Source organism: Desmodus rotundus, chromosome 5 (assembly GCF_022682495.2).
Source record: "Desmodus rotundus isolate HL8 chromosome 5, HLdesRot8A.1, whole genome shotgun sequence".
NCBI classification, from domain to species: Eukaryota; Metazoa; Chordata; class Mammalia; order Chiroptera; family Phyllostomidae; genus Desmodus; species Desmodus rotundus.
The window spans coordinates 148715712-148735654 of record NC_071391.1 but is presented as its reverse complement, the minus strand read 5'-3'; the positions used below and the strand labels follow the sequence as shown (position 1 = coordinate 148735654).

The 19943-nt window shown below is 36.9% G+C and overlaps 1 protein-coding gene across 10 annotated transcripts in view; it reads left to right on the top strand.

Annotated features, from left to right (window-relative positions):
- Positions 1-19943, top strand: part of BIRC6 (baculoviral IAP repeat containing 6) — a 199338-nt gene that overhangs the window by 166886 nt on the left and 12509 nt on the right. For 9 of the 10 annotated variants that reach the window (XM_053924549.1, XM_053924547.1, XM_053924548.2 and 6 more), the window contains exons 67-71: positions 7214-7359; positions 8167-8277; positions 14052-14269; positions 15942-16103; positions 18484-18561. In XM_053924549.1, the coding sequence (XP_053780524.1) occupies positions 7214-7359; positions 8167-8277; positions 14052-14269; positions 15942-16103; positions 18484-18561 (715 nt within the window). Of the gene's footprint in view, positions 1-4007; positions 4181-7213; positions 7360-8166; positions 8278-14051; positions 14270-15941; positions 16104-18483; positions 18562-19943 lie in introns of those variants that run through there. The other variant, XR_008426870.2, reaches the window with a different exon arrangement.

Sequence of the window (19943 nt, the reverse complement as noted above, 5' to 3'; positions counted from 1 at the left end):
ACTGAACGTCTTCTCATCCTTTGGGAAACACTGTTTGATACAGTATCCATCAAGCCCTTTAACAGTAGATGTGTTTTACAAATATAAACAAAATACTGGGTTGGCCAGAAAGTCCATTTAGTTTTCTGTGAAATAAAAGACACATCTTTCATTTTCACCAATAACTTTATTGATGTGGGTATTTTGAGAATGTTGGCTATCTCCCGCTGTTGGCTTCTCGTGGCCAGAGGCCAGGGCTGCTGCTAACTATCTTCCAATGCCTAAGACAGCCCCACAGCAAAGGATTATTTGGCAAAAATGTCAGTAGTACCAAGAAACTTCGTGGGTCACTTTTGACACGTTTGATCAGTCACAGCACCTTCTCCATACACTGCACAAATCTTTTACATTTCAGTTGCATTTTTACCTTTCTTGACATAATAAAGCACAATATGCCAGAAATGTTGCGTGTCTTCTTCCATCGATATTAAAATGGCTGCACAAAAATTCACCAATTTTGGTAAGTTTTTTAAAAATGCACACTGATATGGGGTGGGGTGGAGGGATGGGGAGAAAAGGCATACAACTGTAATTGAATAACAATAAAAAAATAAATTAAAAAAAGCACACTGATATGACAGCTGTCACAGTACAATCTAACAAAATGCTTTTGAATGAAGTTAAAGACAACTAAGCACTACTAGAGCCATTGGATGGAAAAAACTAAATGAACTTTTTGGCCAACCCAATATATATATGTATATATTTCATGATGACAATAAAGTAAAATTATTTTTAATTGGAAAGTTAGTTTTTGATAATTACAAAAGTATGCAGATTCTACAGAGTTTTTCTGATATTTCCTTTTACTCATCTATTTTCATTCGCCTGAAGAATTTTTGAGTCAGCACTATGATAGGAAGCATATTTCATTAAGCCTGCATAGCATTTGAGTTGTGCCTAAGTGATAGTTACTGGATTACTAAAGTAAACCTAAACCTCATTGTTTCGTGGTCTGTAGGTAGCAACTCACTCACTTAAATGAGGAGTAAGTCAGCTTTAGCCATTTGATGTTTTTCTTGCTCAAAAGAATTAATAACACCATTCCTCTAAAAATTTCTTAGATACTAATGTATGTAGTTTTCCTATACTGTCTTCAAGCTGATTTGATGTATACTTGCATAGATTAGGGCAATGAGTTAGTGACAAAATTATTTTCTTTATGTTGCTAGAAGAAACCTCTCCCCACCTCCCTACACACGTTGTTTTTCTGTCCTCCTATATTTTATTGCTATCTTCATATACCTTATATTTCTAATGTCTTTAACTCCCTTTTCAAGAAGAAATTTGAGTTTATATAGCAATGATACTTGATATGTAAAGAATAAGCAGAAATAACTCCCTTATTTATGACCAGTTATTGATCAACATTTTATTTTAGACTCTTAGAAAAAAGATCTTAAGGTCGTGGGTTCGATCCCCCCATCAGAACAGCACCTAGGTTGCAGGTTCACTCCCACTTGGGGCATATATGAAAGGCAACTGATCGGTGCGTGTTTGTCATACCAGTTTTCCTTGCCCTCTTTTCAACCTCTCTCTTAAAAAAATAAAATCAATAAGCATGTCCTCAGGTGAGGATTAAAGAAAAAAAAAAAGAACTTGATCACCTCAGTCATCTCCATTAATGGAGGGATTTGTGGCGGGTAACATGTATTGTTTCCACTTGAATTGAAATACATTTGTCTACTGCAGCGATGTTCAACCTTTTCCATCTCGTGGCACATGTAAGCTAATTACTGAAACTCCGTGGCACACCAGAAAATACAATTTTTGCCGATCTGACCAACAAAATAGTTATTATTTTGATTTATTCATATCAGCCAGCTATTGTTGTGTTGACTGTTGTCATTTTTTTATTTGACAATCCAAAGGAAAAGAGGTCAGTGCCCCTGACTAAATAGTCAGGTATTTTCATGTTTAAAAAGTTCTTGCGGCAACATGGTTGAAAATCTCTGGTGTAGTGTGAAAATTCATCTCACAAAATAATGACTTTATGAAGATGTGACCCCCTAGCTTTATTTCATGTACCAGTCCTGGTATAATTCATCTCCTGCTGGCCATTCCAACCTGTGTTACATCAAAATGCAGTCAAGCTACAGCCTTAGTAGTTTGGTTTCACTTTTGAGTACGTGTGACAATATCTTCCTTGGAACAAGAACAAAGGCAATTATTTTGTCTTTGATCTTCTATGCAGTCTTTTCCTGATGCACTCCAGTAGGCAAGTAATCATATTTAGTGTATGAGAGTTTCACCAAAAATCTGACAGAGGGACTTGCTGTCAGGTAGTCCTAATTGATTGTAAGGACCGGAGAGAAATGACCGTGTTGAGTGTAGGTGTTCTGGACCGAAAGCTCCTCTGTAACAGCAGGAGAGCGAGTGTTCTTTATTGCCGTTTCCTTTAGCTCTCTTGAAGCGTCTTTCTGATGCAGAGAAGGTTATCATTTTACAATATCATATTTGGAATACATACCCAATTCCTTTTTATCTAAGGAAGCAATAAGACTAGCTGACCTACTTCAAAGGTATGTTTTCTGTCAAACTCTCTTATTTAAACTCCCTTAAGCTCATTATCTAGGGCTTCAATCAGTTAAGAAAGAATTCAGTTCCAGTCCTCCTTTGTTTCAGTTGGAAAAACATCTCCTGGTTTCTCCTCTTCTCTGCCTTTTAAAACCTACAAAATGAAAAGGGCCTGATTTCCTAGCAAAGAATCATTTATGGTCACCATATAGTTTTTAAGTTTCTTTCTTTTTGTTTTTGTTTTTGATGATCTCGAATAAGTTCAGCATTGACCTTTTACTCGGTGCTAGCGATAGCAATGCCAGCTTTTGTTTCCGAGTCCTGCCTCAGTTGGATTGCCCCTTGGTGAAGCGTATTATTTAGGCTACTTCACTGCACACAGTACCTTCGTTATGTCTTACAGTAGTTAATCTGACCTAGAAGTTACTATGTTTTAATCTGATCTAGAAATTTGATCTAAAAATCTGATCTAAAAATAAGGTTTTATTTTTAAAGGCTTCTCATACCTCTGTTTTGAATATTTTCTTCTCTCATACTGCTTATTAATGATTCCCAAGACAAGGAAGATTTCATTTTTAACTTTTATTTAAACCATATTGAAAACAAAAACTGGCAGTTTTGTTTGAAAAAAAGCTCAAGTAAAAACACAAGAGAATCTGGAGTTAAAAACTAAGCTTTAAACTAACTTCCGACACATTCATCTTATGGAGGTCTTTGCCCATTTACTGGTGCATTTCAGTAATCACTTTCATGTTTTGTGCAGACGTGAGAAGCAAATAATTCTTCACAGTAATATTTTTTTAAAAGTAATTTGTTTACTTTTAAATTTAACTTATTTTTAGCTATAATTCCTAGCAAGGAGCTTTAGAACTGTGAAGTGCAATATGACACATTGAGTTGTAGGAAGATGTAGAACTTCATTCTCCTATAGCTGTAGAATCTTCCTCTGAGGTGCTCATTCCTAATAATTCTGAATCTGGACATTTCAGTATGTAGTCTCCAGATTACTTCTTCAGTGTGGCTCTGCTTTTTGAATGTTCATTTCAACTGTGGGCTAGTTTTGACTTTAGAATTAGTTCAGGCATTGAAGTGGTCTTTTTAAATATTCTTCTAAGAAAATAGCCACATTAAGCTGTTTCCAGTTTAGAGATGAAAAAAGAACATAATTCTGATACGTTGTGTTTAGTCTTACAAATATCCATCTTTATTTGGGTGATATATTAGCAGAGGCAGTTGACTATAACTGAAAGTTGAGTTATGGGTTTTTCCCCTTTTGTTTTCTCGAGAAAGTTTTGCCCATTTCGCTCACATCCTAGTTCAATTATATGTCACAGAGCCAAAATACTCTTAATTTGTTAGCTGTTAGCTGGAATTCTCCGCATCGTGGAAAATGTTTGCAGATAATTCTGTGCAATAGTAGAAACTTCAGTTGATTCCTCGTATTTCTTCAGGGCAGTGATCACAACCAGATTCAACGTATGCACAAAGCAGCGGATACCATGGTAGCGGCCGTCGCTGATTGCTTTTACCATGTTGGATCCATTGTCAGTCTCAGAGACCTACTTCCAGCTAGGTGCCTTGAACTCAAATAGCTTTTCACACAGACGTCAGGATGTGAGCTCAGGTATGGCCTTTTTTCATGAGCTGGGCCTACATATGGGTTGACAGTAACCTGCAACTTCTGTGGAAGAGAGACTGCTGGCTGTGGTTTATTGTCAGACCGTGACGAGTTGTAGTCACCGTTAGGCACGTAGTGTGTGTTCTTCCTGCGTCTGAACTAATCTCCTTTTGGAGATGATCCGTTTTTATCCCCTGGATGTTGTTCCCAAAAAGACTATCCACGGAAAAATTTCTCATTAGAGCCTGGTTGTAAAGGTCTAAGATTTATTGGCTTTATGAGTGAACCGTTGTCTTCAAGATGAGATGTACGTGATCGTTTATTTTACACATATGGTGTAAGAAAAATAGTACTTTTTAAACTGGATTTTTTGTACTTTTTAAAAATTTGCTGTCAAAGAGTCATAGAATTTACCATCCTAATTATTTGCACTGTTTTAACTGTAGGGATTTCTCCTATAATCATCTTTTAAAAACTGGAATTAGGAGATTGGTATTCATGAATAGGGCTTGAAATTTAGAATCAGTAGTTTTCCAGGGTAACTCGCCCTCAATTGCATTGATAACAGTTCACTCTTCCCCGCTAGAGGTTCTTGGTTCTGCAAGGTGAAAAATACCTTAGTTCTGGAAAAACGAGCCCCACTCCCATGTCTTCCTTCTTTGTTTGGCAAGATATATTTCTTTAAGTAAAGTCTTTATTGGAGAGTACAGTGGGTCAACTGATCAATCCTAGGAAACCATCTTCTAAAGTTATATCCGTAACTCTTCTGTCTTCTGCAACTGCTTACTGTTGTTTTCCTAGTACGGTTCAGTGGCCCTGTTACTAGAATCATATCTTTATTAAGAATTGTCAGACTCACTATTAAATTATAGTCTCAACTTTATTTCATAGCTGTAAAGGATGTAATATCTTATTTGATTTTAGCAGTAAATGTCTGATATTTCAATTTTGAAACGTTCACTATATTTTCCTTACACACATATGCAAACATACATGTTTATATACACCTACACCTGGGGAAGTTGATGATGGAAATGGTACACAGGATCCTACCTAACAAGTGGATCCTGAGTGGCGAAAGAAAGTTGGCCATGTGTTCTGTGTATCTCAGGAAAGATAAGAAGAGCGCGCAGGAGCAGAAGCAATGGGCGCCTTGCAAAGGCAACACCGCAGTGGCACCGTGTGCATCTTTGATTAAAGCACCTTGCCCAGTGAGGTAGTAGGTATGTCAGAGTTAAAAGTATCTGCGGACACCGTGAGAGCCAGTTCAAAGCACATGCATAGCGTTGTGTCTGTCTACCCTTGCTGCCCACTGATGGGCTCTTCTTAATTTACCTCTCCTTTTCTGAGCAGATTTTTGTCTTTGTGGTAAAGAATAGTTCATCTGTAAATAGATAACATAATGATTTTGTTAAGGACTCTTCCATCTTCTGTTAGCCTTTCATAGTTCTCGAAGGATCCATGCCCACTTTGTGGGTTGGCCAAAAAGTCCATTTAGTTTTTTCCATAAGATAAAAGACATATTTTTCATTTTCACCAATAACTTTATTGATTTGGTATTTTGAGTATGTCGGCTATCTCCCACGTGGTATAACGTTTGATTGTTCTCAATTAATGTCTCGATTTGATTGCTGTCTACTCTTCTGGACAGTGGAACACCATCCAGCAAGAATTCTCACGCATAAAACTTCACAAACCACTTTTACACCTTCAGTCACTCACCGCACCTTCTCCGTACACTGCACACATCTTTTTTTTGAGTTTCAGTTGCATTTTTACCTTTATTGAAATAATAAAGCATAATATTCCAAAAATGTTGCTTGTTTTCTTCCATCTTCAATATTAAAATGGCTGCACAAAAATTCACCAACTTAAGTAAGTTTGATTTTAACACACGCCGATACGACAGCTGCATAGTACAGTCTAACAAATTGTTTCCAATGAAGTCAGAGACACCAAGTGCTACTAGAGCCATCTTTTGTTTGGAATAAAACCAAACAAAAACTTTCGGCCAAACCAAAAATAGCCAAGTCCTTTTGTTGGTAGGTATATAACTAGAAAAATAAGTGATGTGTAGTTTAGATCATATGTTAGCATAAATATTTTAAATGTTTATTTATATATGGTTTTCATTTGTTTTAAATTATTTAGTAATGAATTTACAAAGGTGTTGATTTTTAGCATCTAAGCAGTAGTGTAATGTTTATTGTGTGAGTAATGTGCTGAGAATTGAAATAGAAAAAAGGCAATTGATATTCAGTTGTTTTCAGTGAACCTTGTGGTAAAGTATTACTGAATTCATCTAGAAAATTTAAAGAAACACTTTGATGCCTTATCCACTGAAACCTTGCTGTAACAAATCCTATTATGATATACAATTTTACATAAGGTTGGGTACATTTTAGACCCTGAATTGGGAATAATAGAGGATTATCTTTTAAGTGATTATGCTCTGGAACTTAGTGTTTATGTTACCGTAAGTTTTGGTATATGGGAGCACATTTCCTTAAGATACGATAGTGAGCCTTTCTGGGCTGTCTTTTCCCCCCTCAGGACTATTATAAACTGTGAGTGAAATATATCGATAATAAAATTTTAAAGTATATTTGGTTCTTTGATTCCTGAATCTTAGAAGACGGGACAGATACCTGTGACTTTTAGACATAGAAGTGATTTCTTTATTTCTAGGTATTTATAATTACTATGTTTTTAAAGGTGTGGATCCAAGGACACATCATATATCTGGGTCTTTTTAACACCATGACATTTCTACAATGTTTATCTCTTGTTTGCTTTTACCTTTTAGGGGAAAACCTACCCAAAACATTATTTATTGTGCTAGCTAGGCATTATCATATAGTTTCAGAAGCAATAATAAATCTAATTTAAACTATCCCTGATATACATCATGTATATGTCAAATGAAATGCACATTATCATTTTGATTTTTAACCACTATTATTGACCTAAGGAGGTATTTATTTTTCAACCCTAAAATCTTAATTTTCTTTCATTTTTTCCATATTAAAAAAATTTCAGATCTAAAAGGGAGAATGCAAAAACAGGTGTAAAACCAGATGCATCTGATCAAGAGCCAGAAGGACTTACTCTTTTGGTACCAGACATCCAAAAGACAGCTGAGATTGTGTATGCAGCCACTACCAGTCTGAGGCAGGCAAATCAAGGTATAGTTCAGTTTCTTTTATGCTACTTTTCATTTGCTCAAAGATGTTTTTTCCTTTTTTTTTTTTCAAAGATTTTTTTTCATTTACTTACTGAAAACTGCCTTTCTCTTCCCTCTATGTTAATGGTGTTTCAAGCAAGTTCATTTACCTAAAATCTTGTTCTGTCAGATTTTCAAGTTAATTACTTCAGTAATCTTTAATTGTAAAATATTTATCTACCCTGTGTGATTACTAACACTAAATTTGGTAGGCTGAGCATGCATCGTAAGTTTTTTTTCTCATTGAAAGTCATAAAATTGAAAAATGCCATTGTAGTAGATAGAAAACAGCACGTTGAGACTGTGTGTGAGCCCTGACTGGTATGGCTCAGTGGATTGAACCCCAGCCTGCCAACTGAAAGGTTGCTGGTTCGATTCCCAGTCAGAGAATATGCTTGGGTTGCTAGCCAGGTCCCCAGTTGGGGGACATGTGCCAAGAGATACAAAAAAAACAAAACAAAACTATGTGTTAGAATTTAGTTAAAATTGATATTTTCATGTAATAGCAACAGAGGATATAAATGACTTTACATTATCTGTTCACTTCTGCTGTTTTTTCCTGAATGGATGCAACCTAATTACCATTTTAAGAATTTAAATTTTAAAGTTGGTGTCTTTTTTAGCCCTAGTTATGTTTATGAAAAAAAAAATTATTCTTAAAATGGTACAGTAGGAAGGTGATTGTGAACAGTTTAATTTTTTTGGAATTCAAAATTTGACTTCTGGAAGTTAATTGTTTGTTGTTGTTTTAATCTTCTAAAATTAACAGAAAAAAAATTAGGTGAATATTCAAAGAAGGTGGCTATGAAACCCAAACCTCTATCAGTATTGAAATCACTTGAAGAAAAATATGAGGCTGTTATGAAGAGATTACAGTTTGGTAAGTTGAAATTTTAATCTTCATTTCTTTAGATTTCATTTCACATTTTTAAATAGTGCTATTGAAATATGTTCCCGTAAACCACAGAATTTAAAACTTGCTTGGACCATGAATTATTCATCTTCTCTCTTTCTTTCTCTCTTCCCCCCCCCCACACACAATTATCTTTTTATCTTTTGAAATGCATAGCTGTATTTATAGTTATATTTGGAAATCATGATTGAGTGTAAGCCTAGAAAAAACAAAGCCAGATGTGTAACAAACAGGCTGAAAGTTTTCTTTCTTATATCCTGGTCTGGGGGAAGCCATGATGTGGGACTTTGAACTAAGTATGTTACTGTTACCATTTTAGAATCCCATGAGATTTACCTTTGGAAAATGTAGTTCACTTGTATCCTTTCCCATTTCAAAACTGTAGTCAAGTAAGAACTGATGAAAAGATTTTATCAGCATCCCTCATAAGGTGCTGGTTTATAAATAAACACTGGAATTCCAAATTTCAGTGACCATTATTAACTATTATCATCTGTGGTTCTTTTCCATCCTTTAGAACCAGCCAAAAGGACTTTGTATTAAAAAGGACACTAAAGTAGGAGTCAGAAATCGTATATTTTGGTCATGCTGTCTTTGAAACCTCAGTTTACGAGGGAGCAACCCAGAAAAACCCTGGAATTTATTTATAAAAATTGTGTATTTATTCTTGTATGTTTAAATTTCAGTCACTTTCAAAGTTCTCTCCATTTGACGCAATACACCTGTCGAGATGTTTTTTCCACTGCTCAAAACAGATTTTGAACTCACTGATTTTGATGCCTTTTAGTGCTCCTTGCCTTTTTTTGTTTCACCTTTTCCATGTGGGCAGAACATTTCCCTTTGAGTGCTTTTTTCCTGGGGGTAAAAAAAAGTGAATAGGGTGGGTGGGGCACAGGGGCCATCCCATTTTTGGTCAAAAACTGCTGAAAACTCAGTGCAGTGTGGACAGGTGCACTTGTAAACCACCCATCATGAAATGGGCAATCGCATTGATTTAAAAAAAAAAAAAAAATCACTGAGGCCAAATGCAGCCTCTCACAACAACGCCAGCTGGTGCACTGATACAGATGGGTTCCTAGAACACTCAGCCAGCTGGGTTAGCAAGCCTTTACTACAAGGGGCCTGCCCTCTAGAAGATAATTCTGGTTTGTTTTTTGGGGGGGGGGTCCATCGTAAATTATTTAGCTTTTGCCCCATTTAACCTCCCAGGTTTGCAATAAAAATCACATGAGATAATATATATATGAAAATTATTTGAAAACGAAAAGCACTCAGGTCTTTGAAAAGGTCTTATTCATGAGAAGCCCTTAAGATTGTCTGTTGTTGGTAGACTTGAAACAAAAATCTGACATTAGGTGGGTTTATCTTTAGCTTCACATTTCCATACACTTTTCCACTTTGTGGTAGCCTATTTTCCACAAAAATTTTCATTCCCCTTCTGTCAGCTCAGAAAGCCTAGAAAACTAGTTCTTCTTTATGGACTGTACTTTTATTTTGAATGAGATTTGATCTGTGAGTCATCCCAGCTAGATATCCATGCAACTCTATTGAAACTTTTAATGTGTGCTTCTGAATTAACTGAGTGGAATTTTGAACCTCAAGGCACTGGACAGTAACTTTGTTGGGAATCCCTGAAAGCATGCTTAAGTTAAAGATAAATCTTGAAAAATACCAAGACCTTTTTGGTATGTTCTGGTATAGATGTTGGGAAGGGCATCAGTTGGGTGCGTCTCCCCTCACCCCACTGGATGTAGGGCTCATACTTGCCTGAGATAAAAGGGAAGGAAAGGCAGTCCCTGGTCATAATATGCCTGGGCCAGGATTTTAAAGAGCATCTAATAAACCACATATGATTTTCTGTAGCTACTGAGCTCTGGATTCACTAATCTTTCAGAATTCATGAAGGCTTTGGCTATGATAACTAGACTTAACCTGATTTTAGTTTCTTAATTTTTATTTTGGCTTTTGGATTTTTATATTAAATATTTTTGCTCTCATTTTGCGTATAGAACTTGAAAGAAGTGGGAGGTGTCAGAAATAGGGTTAGGGAGAGAGAAGTGATTCTTCTAACCAAGAACTCGTTTCCTCCTCCTTGGAAAAACATCCTACCCTGGGGTGGCAAAAATTTATATTGATTAAGTTATTTTCTGTGATCGTAGTTTATCATTGAAAAGCTGCTTTGGACTTTTCAGAAATAATTTTCAAGTGTTTATTTTTCCCCCCACATTTATTACTGAGGTTTATCAATCCTGAGGTGACCCTGGGGGTTATAACTATCATTTCTGTTCTGATTGGGCAATACCATTTTTATTTCTTTTAAAAAATTTTTCCGGAGTCTATGCCAAGCAGATTTTTCCTTTTTATACTTTTGTTTGGTTAATTTGTAGTGATATTACAGCCTTTTGCCTCATTCAGTTTGGCAATTGGGTCTCTTTAACTCTGAGTATATTGACATGTTTTTAAAACAACACTTCTGAAGCAGCATTTAATTGAAAATTTATTTTTATAAGTAATAAAACTAAATAGTTTACTTGGATTATGAATTGGATTAAGCATTAATATGATGGTTTATAGGTTTTTGGACTCTCATTAGTTTCTACAGTATTTTATTAAATTGTTCTGTATTATTTATTATTGCATACAAGGTTACTCCCAAAACCTTGATGTTTAAAACGTATTACTCACTGTTTCCATGGGTCAGGAATTCAGGAATGGTTCGTTTCACTGGCACTGGCTTAGGTTGTCCCCTGAGTTTGCAGTCACGGTGTTGGCTGGGTCTGCACTCACGTAAAAGTTGGACTGGCTCTGGGGGCTGCGTGTTCAGGCTCACCCGTGTGGCTGTTGATGGCTCTTTGACATGTGGGACTCAGCATAGGACTTGTTGTTTTGTTTTAAATTAGCTTTGTCATATTTTTATAAAACAGCAGAAATGCAGTAGAAAGTGTATTTCAACAGTGCCCAAGCATGAAGCAATGGAAACAGGGTTCAGATGGCCCAATGACTTGAGGTTGGAGCTGTCTCTTGGAGCCTGGTAGGCCTGGACTGGGTGTTCCTTCCATCCTGTGACCTTGTTTCTCCTAAGAATTGCATTTCTAGGCCACAGATAAAACCCTTCCGTAAGATTCATGAACGTCTTCACCCATCACATCAGGTTCTTCTGCGAGAGACCAGGCCTCCACACTGCCTTTTGTGACGTGGTTTGGAAGTAATACTCCATTGCTTCTGTTTGTTCATTAGAATCAAGTCACCATGTCTGTCCCCGACTCAGAGAGGGGGAATCCATTTCTGCCTTTTGAAGAGAGTATGAAATAATTTGTGAAAGTGTTTTAAACCACCAAGCTTCTGTTAGAAAAATAACAAGTTTGTTCTAGGACTCTTAGAGGAAAGTTTCTGAAATGTGTTGGAATTAAATACTTTATTTGAGCTTTTGGTTTTGGTCCAGTTACTAAGTCATACACAAATATGTATTAATAGCTGTTAAAAACATACTGTAGTTGGAAGTGTTTAGCCACATTCCATCTCTGTATTTTAGTTATTTCAATACAGAATATTTTAGTTTATCAACATGAGTGTGCTTATGCTTCTACATGGTGGCAGATTCTGGTTTAAAGTCATTCCCTCTAATTAAGAAATTCAGAGTCATATGTCACAGCCCTTGATGAAGGCGAGCCATCCAGAAAGGTTCTGTCGTATCAGAGAGAATCACAGATTCTCCAAGGTGGACGTGACTAAACACCGTGAGTTTTGCTACCCATTGACTTTTAAAGTAATTCAGAAAAAAATACATATTTTCTGTTTAGCTTTTTATTAAAAATAAACCACATTTTCTGCCTTGTGTAACAAACATTTTCTAATGTCATGATTCTTGTACTGTTTGATTTATTGACTGCCTAATACTCATTCCATCGTCTGATGTAGTGTCATTCGTTTATCAATAACTGGACCTTAGGTTGTTTTGTTTTTCAATAACACGCAGCAAACATCTCAATGGCCATTAATGCATGTAGAGATTTGGTCACGCCCATGATTGTTTCCTTAGGACAGATTAGTAGGGAGTCTCGGAGTCAAACAGGATGGACATTTCAGTAACTAGCCATTATCTTTGATTGACTACACTGACACAACTTCGGTCAGTGGACCCTGTCCTGCTGTAGACACGCGATGTCAGCGTTTTCCTCCAGGCATGGGAACGGGCTTATCTTCGTGTCTGGTGGTTGCTGTTTCTGAGGTTCAAAGGAAATTTGCTTCTTAAATTAGATTCCAGTTGTACAGAATCGGTGATCGTTTCTACAAGAAATGAACTGAAAGTTCCTTTTTCTCTCTGAAAGATTAAAGATCGTGGCACTCTCTTTTAAACGTGGTCATGCACAGGCGTGTGGCACTCTTTCTAGGCCTTTCCCTTTTTGCTAGACTGTAAGCTCTTTGAAGGCAGATATGGTTTCCTACTTCTCACTGAACCCAAACAGCCTAGCCCAGAACCTTGTGCTAAGTAAGTTCTTTGTAAATTTTATATGATAATGCTAATTACTAATACAGCATTAATGTCTTTCCATGTACTTAGAACTGTATGAACACAAGATCAAAGTTATCATTGCTTCTAATGACACTGTTTGCCCTAGTGCGCGGTTTTGATTTAATGTTATAATTTATTTAAATATCTTTAATCCATTGGTCGGGTAGGGTTAATCTGAATTGCAGATAAAGCTCAAATCTACTCTTTTCTTTCTGTGGTATACATAGCTTATAAATAGAGAAGTCATTCTAAATCCCCCTAAATACATGGTTAATAATGAGCCCATTAATTATATTTTGTTGAAGTACTTAGATTAATAATCCTCTATTATTCTATTAACTTAAATGCCAGAAGTAATAAAAGAGTACACTTCAGCCTGGCATTTCTGATTTTTGAAATCAGTGCAAATACAATATACAGGGTCCAGCACAAATAACGCCCCTTTTTTAAATAACAAAATCTTTTATTACAAAATCATGAGCATGTAATTCTGTAGCATAACAGTATCACACTCAAGCGCACCCTGTGACGTTTTAGGTGAGATGTTCACATTGCTGTCCGTCTCGTGTGAGACGTTCACGTGCCCCACCAGCCACACTCAGACAAGCAGGTGTTACTGCTGCGGGAGCCTGTATATACATATACAGACTTACTCTGTTTTTAAAAAATGAAATACAATGAGAAAACTTTTTGGCATTTCTGAATTATTTTACCAAAAATTTTATATACTGCTCTTTTTAAGAATAAGTTATCTACTGCTTTGCATTGCCATTTAGCTACTTGATATAATCAACCAGCATATCCACACTGTAGATTGAAAATGGCCGGATGGCTCAGCTGGTTGGAGCGTCATCCGTACACCAAAAGGTTGCGGGTTCAGTCCGCAGTTGGGGCCTGGACCGGAGGCAACCATCCGTGTTTCTCTCTCTAAAGAGAAACATCCCTTCCTCTCTCTCTAAAGTCAATAAGCATATCCTTAGATGAGGATTTAAATAAGTAAATAAGTAAGTGAGTAAACAATCATTTCCTGTTTTTGCTTCCATTACATACTCCGCCCATGAAGCAGTAGATGTTACATAAACATTTATAGCTTGCTATTCTTTCACTTGGAATCCTCTCCATTTTGAGTAGAATAAGGGCTAGTGATTTTTTTGTGATTTTTATCATTGTACCTACTATCCTCCCTTTTGGTTCTTTTTTATTTTTCACTGTTTCTCTCTCTTTCTAGATACATTTGAGATGGTTTCTGAAGATGAAGATGGGAAGTTGGGTTTCAAAATAAATTACCACTACATGTCTCAGGTGAAAAATGCGAATGACGCAAACAGTGCTGCCCGGGCCCGCCGCCTCGCCCAGGAGGCCGTGACCCTGTCCACCTCGCTGCCCCTGTCGTCCTCTTCCTCTGTGTTTGTGCGCTGCGATGAGGAGCGCCTGGACATCATGAAGGTAGAAAAACGGCTTTTCCCATTGTCGCCCCGGCCAGCTAGTCAAACAGTCACACAAAGCACTAGATGCACCATGAATTTTAAGAAGTTTAATACAATTCTGTTGACCAGTTTGGAAGTCAGTGAAAAGAGTCCTTTTCTGAAGTTAGTTCCGAATATGTGGATGAGACTGCTACTCAAAATAAAGATTTAGGAGAGAATACCAAACAGCTTCCCTGAGCAAAGGCTGTATGGGGCCTGTTGTAGTTTTGCAGAGGTGTCCAACATTTTGGCATCTCTGGACCACACTGGAAAAAGAAGAGTTGTCTTCGGCCACGCATTAAACACATTGTGACATTTAAACACACAAAAGAATTCTCATAATGATTTAAGTAGACGTGCGACTTGTGTGGGGCCGCATTCCCAGCTGCTTGCGCTGCATCGGGCCGCAGGTGGGACGCCCCGGTGAGCATAGTGTGGAAGGGTTTCATGCTGGACAGTAGAAAAAAAGTTACAGGGTTTCTTCCTTGTCGTTTAAGGTACTTCTCTCATCTTCTATAGTGTCAGGCTTCAAAAGTTATGTTTTTCTTTTCTAGGAACTTTATGTATTTATGAATCCATAAGATCTATGAATTTAGCAATGGTAGTACAATTATAAATAACTTGCCCCTTATGTTTTAACACTGGTGATTTAAAGATTTGTCACCTGGGGTGGGGGGAACTTTCTTTACATTTATGATTTAATTCATAGGTTAAATATTCTGTCTTTCTTAGATCCACTGCCAAAACTATCGACCCATTGAGTTGAGGAAGTTTCTTTTGTTTGCTTCCTCTTTTGATTTGTTCCTTTGGATTTTTTAAATGGCAGTTTCATATACCTTGCCTATTGGCCACAGTACCATTCCCTGATACAAACAAACAGTGGAGCAGGTTGTAGGGTTCCCTAGGGAAGTATGTTATCACTAGATGGATCACACGAACTCAGACCAGTGGCTTTGTCTCTGTTAAGCAATAAGCTGTACCAGACACAAAGCCGAGCTTCCACACTCTGCTGCCCCTGCCTCACACAGTCAGTCCCTGCTGACGGGCGCAGACAAACTTGCTGCGTGATTCTGACGCTCACTGTCGGGTTCTCTGCTATTTTTTGGACTACCAGAAGTCCTGACGGGAACACCTACTGATCTCTCAAAAACTTTTTTTGTCATAAGTTGTCACATGAGAACGTTATTCCTGTTATCTACTTGTCTCATTCCACAGAAAAATATTAAAAATAAGGTATTTCAAAGAACATTAACTTATCTGAAGATTTAAAGCAGAAAATTAACTTTACACCTTTGAGATATAATAATGAATGTACCTAGAATCTCAAATTGTTGAAAATACTATAGAGAACATTATGAAGGAAAGCTCTCAGGAAAAAGTAACTTAATATTTTAAAAGGTATTTGATGTTAAGGTAAGCTTTCCTGCTTCCAATAAAGCATCTGTCTTCTCATAATTCATTTTTATCAAAAACCAAATCATTTGATCTTAATTTAAAAACCACGTCCACTCCTATATTCATTTTTAACACATTCTGGTAGAGGTGTATACAGGATGTCAGAAAGTGGTGGTTATTTCGTGTTGGATTGTATTTCTCTCATAGCAGAGTTGCGTAGTAACGTGGACTTTTGTGTGTTTGTGTGTGCCTTCTAGGTTCTGATAACTGGTCCAGCGGACACCCCTTATGCAAACGGCTGCTTTGAGTTTGATGTCTATTTTCCTCAAGATTATCCCAGTTCCCCCCCTCTTGTGAATTTAGAAACAACTGGTGGTCACAGTGTGCGATTCAATCCAAACCTTTATAATGATGGCAAGGTAACGTAATTGCAGTTTTTGTGTCAAGTGCTAAAGTGTTGTAACCAAAGCCTGTTTGAAATTTAAACAAAAATTGTGTTGTAGTTATCTTATTTCCAGAGTACGTAACTTTCTTCATACTTCTCTTCCCTATACGCAAAGATTAGCCTCAAGAAGGAGAGAGAAGGAACCGAAAAGAGTAGAAACACAACAGTGTTAAGAAGCACGTACAGTCCTGAGTTACTGAGGGACAAACTCATTTAACCGCCCCTTGGCCAGTGGAGAGCCTGCTCCGATTTGGAGATAGCGCAGTCAGATGTCTGTTGTTGCCTCTCTCCGTAGCTCCAATTCCAGCTGCCATTTCACGGTGCCTGGAGGTAGACGAACGGCAAAAGCGTGGTACTCCCTCTGTGTCACTTTTTTTGTGTATCGGAGCTGTCCGAGCTTCTCTAGGATACGTATAGTTGTGAATGTTATGATCAGACGTTTTATATTTTCTTATAAATAGGAAGATGGATTTCTACCCCCCTGCCCAATAGTTGACAAATAGGTATAATAAATAGTATTTCATGTGGTGATAAACCTTCTAAAATTTGATTCAGAAGAACAGTCATCACTTTTCAAAGTAATTTTGGACAGTCGTATGAAATGTCAACAGTAGATTCCATGCGGATGGTATTTAATGTTGGAAAGTCACTAGAGGTCAGAGACATTTTGGAGACTGCACAAGCAGACACTACTTTGGTGATGTGAGAACAGCAAGCTCTTGAAGTAGGTTGGTGTATTAAAGATAGCCCAAGTTTTCTCTCTGCTTTGCCTTCCTGTTTTCAAAAGGCACAGTCTGCCTCAGATCTGGGCTTGCAAGTTTCCTTCTCTCTTCATCATAAGCTCATGTCATACAGCTGGGATTTGTTTGGGGGTTTATTGCAGGAGATTTAACCAGATGTAGGCATACTTCCTTTGGGAAAGCAAAGAACAGGTCTTTTGTAACTGAGCAGAGAAGAACAAATAGCAGTGCTGACTTAAAGAGAAAGACTGGAACCTGAACAGAGTTTAAGTGTAAACTGTTAAAATTTATTTAAGAAATTGCTTCTTAGGACTTAATGGGGGAGGACTGGGGTGGTGGGAAAAAGGCAGAAAACTGTACTTGAACAACAATAAAAAAAAAAATAACAACATGCTTTAAAAAAAAAAAAAAGACTTAGTGGTATAGAGAAGAGGATTAGAGCTTGAGAGTCCCGTATCCTGAAATACATAGTTTTTGTTCTATTATATACTGGTAACAGGATTTAACCGTGAGTTCCATAGGAATAAGAGTACCTGCCATTGGTAGTCACAGGGGCGCCCTACAAATCGAATGGGATGGTTTGTCTGACAGTACTTTAATAATACACGACGCTGTTGAGATGCAAGTCTTTTAAAATTATTAATGAAATTACTTGGTAAATAAATCATTGTATTTTTTGCATTGCTGCTTTCACAGAGCACTGTGAGAATAGCAGGGACATGGACTTCTGCTTATTTTCCATATCTGTTGCCCATTACATGAAACTTTATTTATTTTTTACAGATTTTATTTATTTATTTTTAGAAAGAGGGGAAGGGAAGAAGAAAGGGAGAGAAACATCAATGTGTGGTTGCCTCTCATGTGCCCCCTACTGGGGACCTGGCCTGCAAGCCAGGCATGTGCCCTGACTGGAATCAAACCAGCGATCCTTTGCTTCGCAGTATGGCACTCAATCCACTAAGCCACACCAGCCAGGGCTGAAACTGTCAGTTCATAAGAACAGATGAAATGTCCCTGGTTCTCTTTCCCCAGAGTGGCCTGTTGACCTGTGTTTGTCAGGTAGTTTGAGTTCATTCTTGTTCTCTGAGTGAGCAGGTATGTCATGTGTCTTCAAGTTTGAGCCTTAAGACCCTTTTACGGTGTCTGTACGGTCTTCCACTTCCCACCTTCACGTTTGTGTGAGGCCAGATTTTACTCATATACTTCGACCAAAACAATAAATTGCCACAGATTGAATGCAGAGGCAAATATGAAGTCAAGATCTCTTCTATTAAGTTATGCCCAATTTTTAAAATTTATAAAACTTTGAAAGAGATTTTTTTAAAAAATAGTGATTTGTTTTTGGTTTGGAGAAGAGTTACTTTTTATTTAAAAATATGTTATTTATATTAATGTGTAGTAGGTACTGATGCATTTTTCGTGATGAAAGAATTATAATGTCACGCAGATTTGGGTCACATCTGAAGATGCCAGCTTGTTTTAGCAGACTGAGCCTTCAGGTTTTGACTGGGGACACAAAACCGAAATACTTGACATAATAGCACTTCGCTTTTAGTTGTGACAGTTTGCTTTTAAAAAGCACTCCTTTCAGTTCTGTCTCTGCTTATTTCTCAGGTTTGTTTAAGCATCTTAAATACGTGGCACGGAAGACCAGAAGAGAAGTGGAATCCTCAGACCTCAAGCTTTTTGCAAGTAAACAAATTTTCTGACAGTTTCACTTAGAAAATGCAGAATTACTTATGTTTCAAATTTTTTTTTAGTGATCAAGAATAAACATTGTAAACTAAACAAAAAGATTTGTAGGAAATAAATACTAAAAAGTTTATAGGTGAGCATTTAGTACAGTAGAGTCTCAGCATATCTGGAGTTTAGATAGAATCGTAAGTTTGGACATAAAACAAAAATTACAGTTTGTCACAATTGCCTATTAAAAATTCCTAAGTTGCTGTTAAAGTACACTATGGTGCAACAAGATGAGACAGGTGATCTCATCTTGCCGTCATTAAAGGCCTTACATTCATGTGAGTAGACTTTTAACAGACTACTGTTATCTGTCTCTGTGATACAGTTCTTCTGTAATCAAGTTAATAAAGAGATTCATTTGAGGCTCAGAAGTAATGTCTCAAATTTTATAGTCTCAATTTTATAAGTTAATTTCCACAAACCACTTGAGCACATTAAATAAAATGTTGTATAATATTCCATCAAATGTTTTTTGCTGATACTTTAGTTCAGAATCCTGGCAAAGACACCGACAAGTAAGCATATTAATGACGTGAATTAACTTTGTTGCTTGTTGATTAAGGTAATAGAAACACATTGTTGTTGCTGCATAATAGTTTAAAGTCACATACACAGCTTAGTGCGTAAAAACTACCATCACAAGTTATGCCCAGGAAAGCCTATTGAAGTTGACCGGCCCTGAAGAGATTCCTTTTCTATATCCTTTCTTTGAACTAGGTTAAAGAAGATAATGAAAAATAATTTTGTAGGCTGTCACTTGTGTTTGATTCTCTGAAAATACCTGGCATCATCCCATAAAATAGAGAAATAGGACTGTAATATAATTTTTAGCTTTTTGCCAGTATGGAGACCAAGAAAAAAAAGAGATTACATGATTCATGCAGAGTAGCTAAAGAAGTTAATAGAACATTCCTCCAAGTAACTACATACTCATTTTTTAAATAATTCAATTCTGTTTCCTTCAATTCTAGTCAAAGCCCGTTAAAACTAGTTTTCTGTGTGCCCGTTACTCTTGCCAGCATCATCGAAGCTTGTCAGTTCTACTGTGAAAGGAAAATCAAAGATACCCTATATCTTCATTAAATAAATTAGACTTACCTGAGATTTGGGATCGAGTTTGGATTGTAATTGAATTTATGTAGTTTAAAAATACGTTTACATTTGATTTTCAGAGTTTTCTAGTTTAAGATTCAATTCGCTTTTAACTTTGATCTTGCCAGTGTATCTGTATTATATACCAAAAATCCTGTAAAATAAACTAAACACTCGAGTCTTTTTTTTTTTTTTAAGATTTTACTATTTATTTTTAGAGAGTGAGGAAGGGAGGGAGA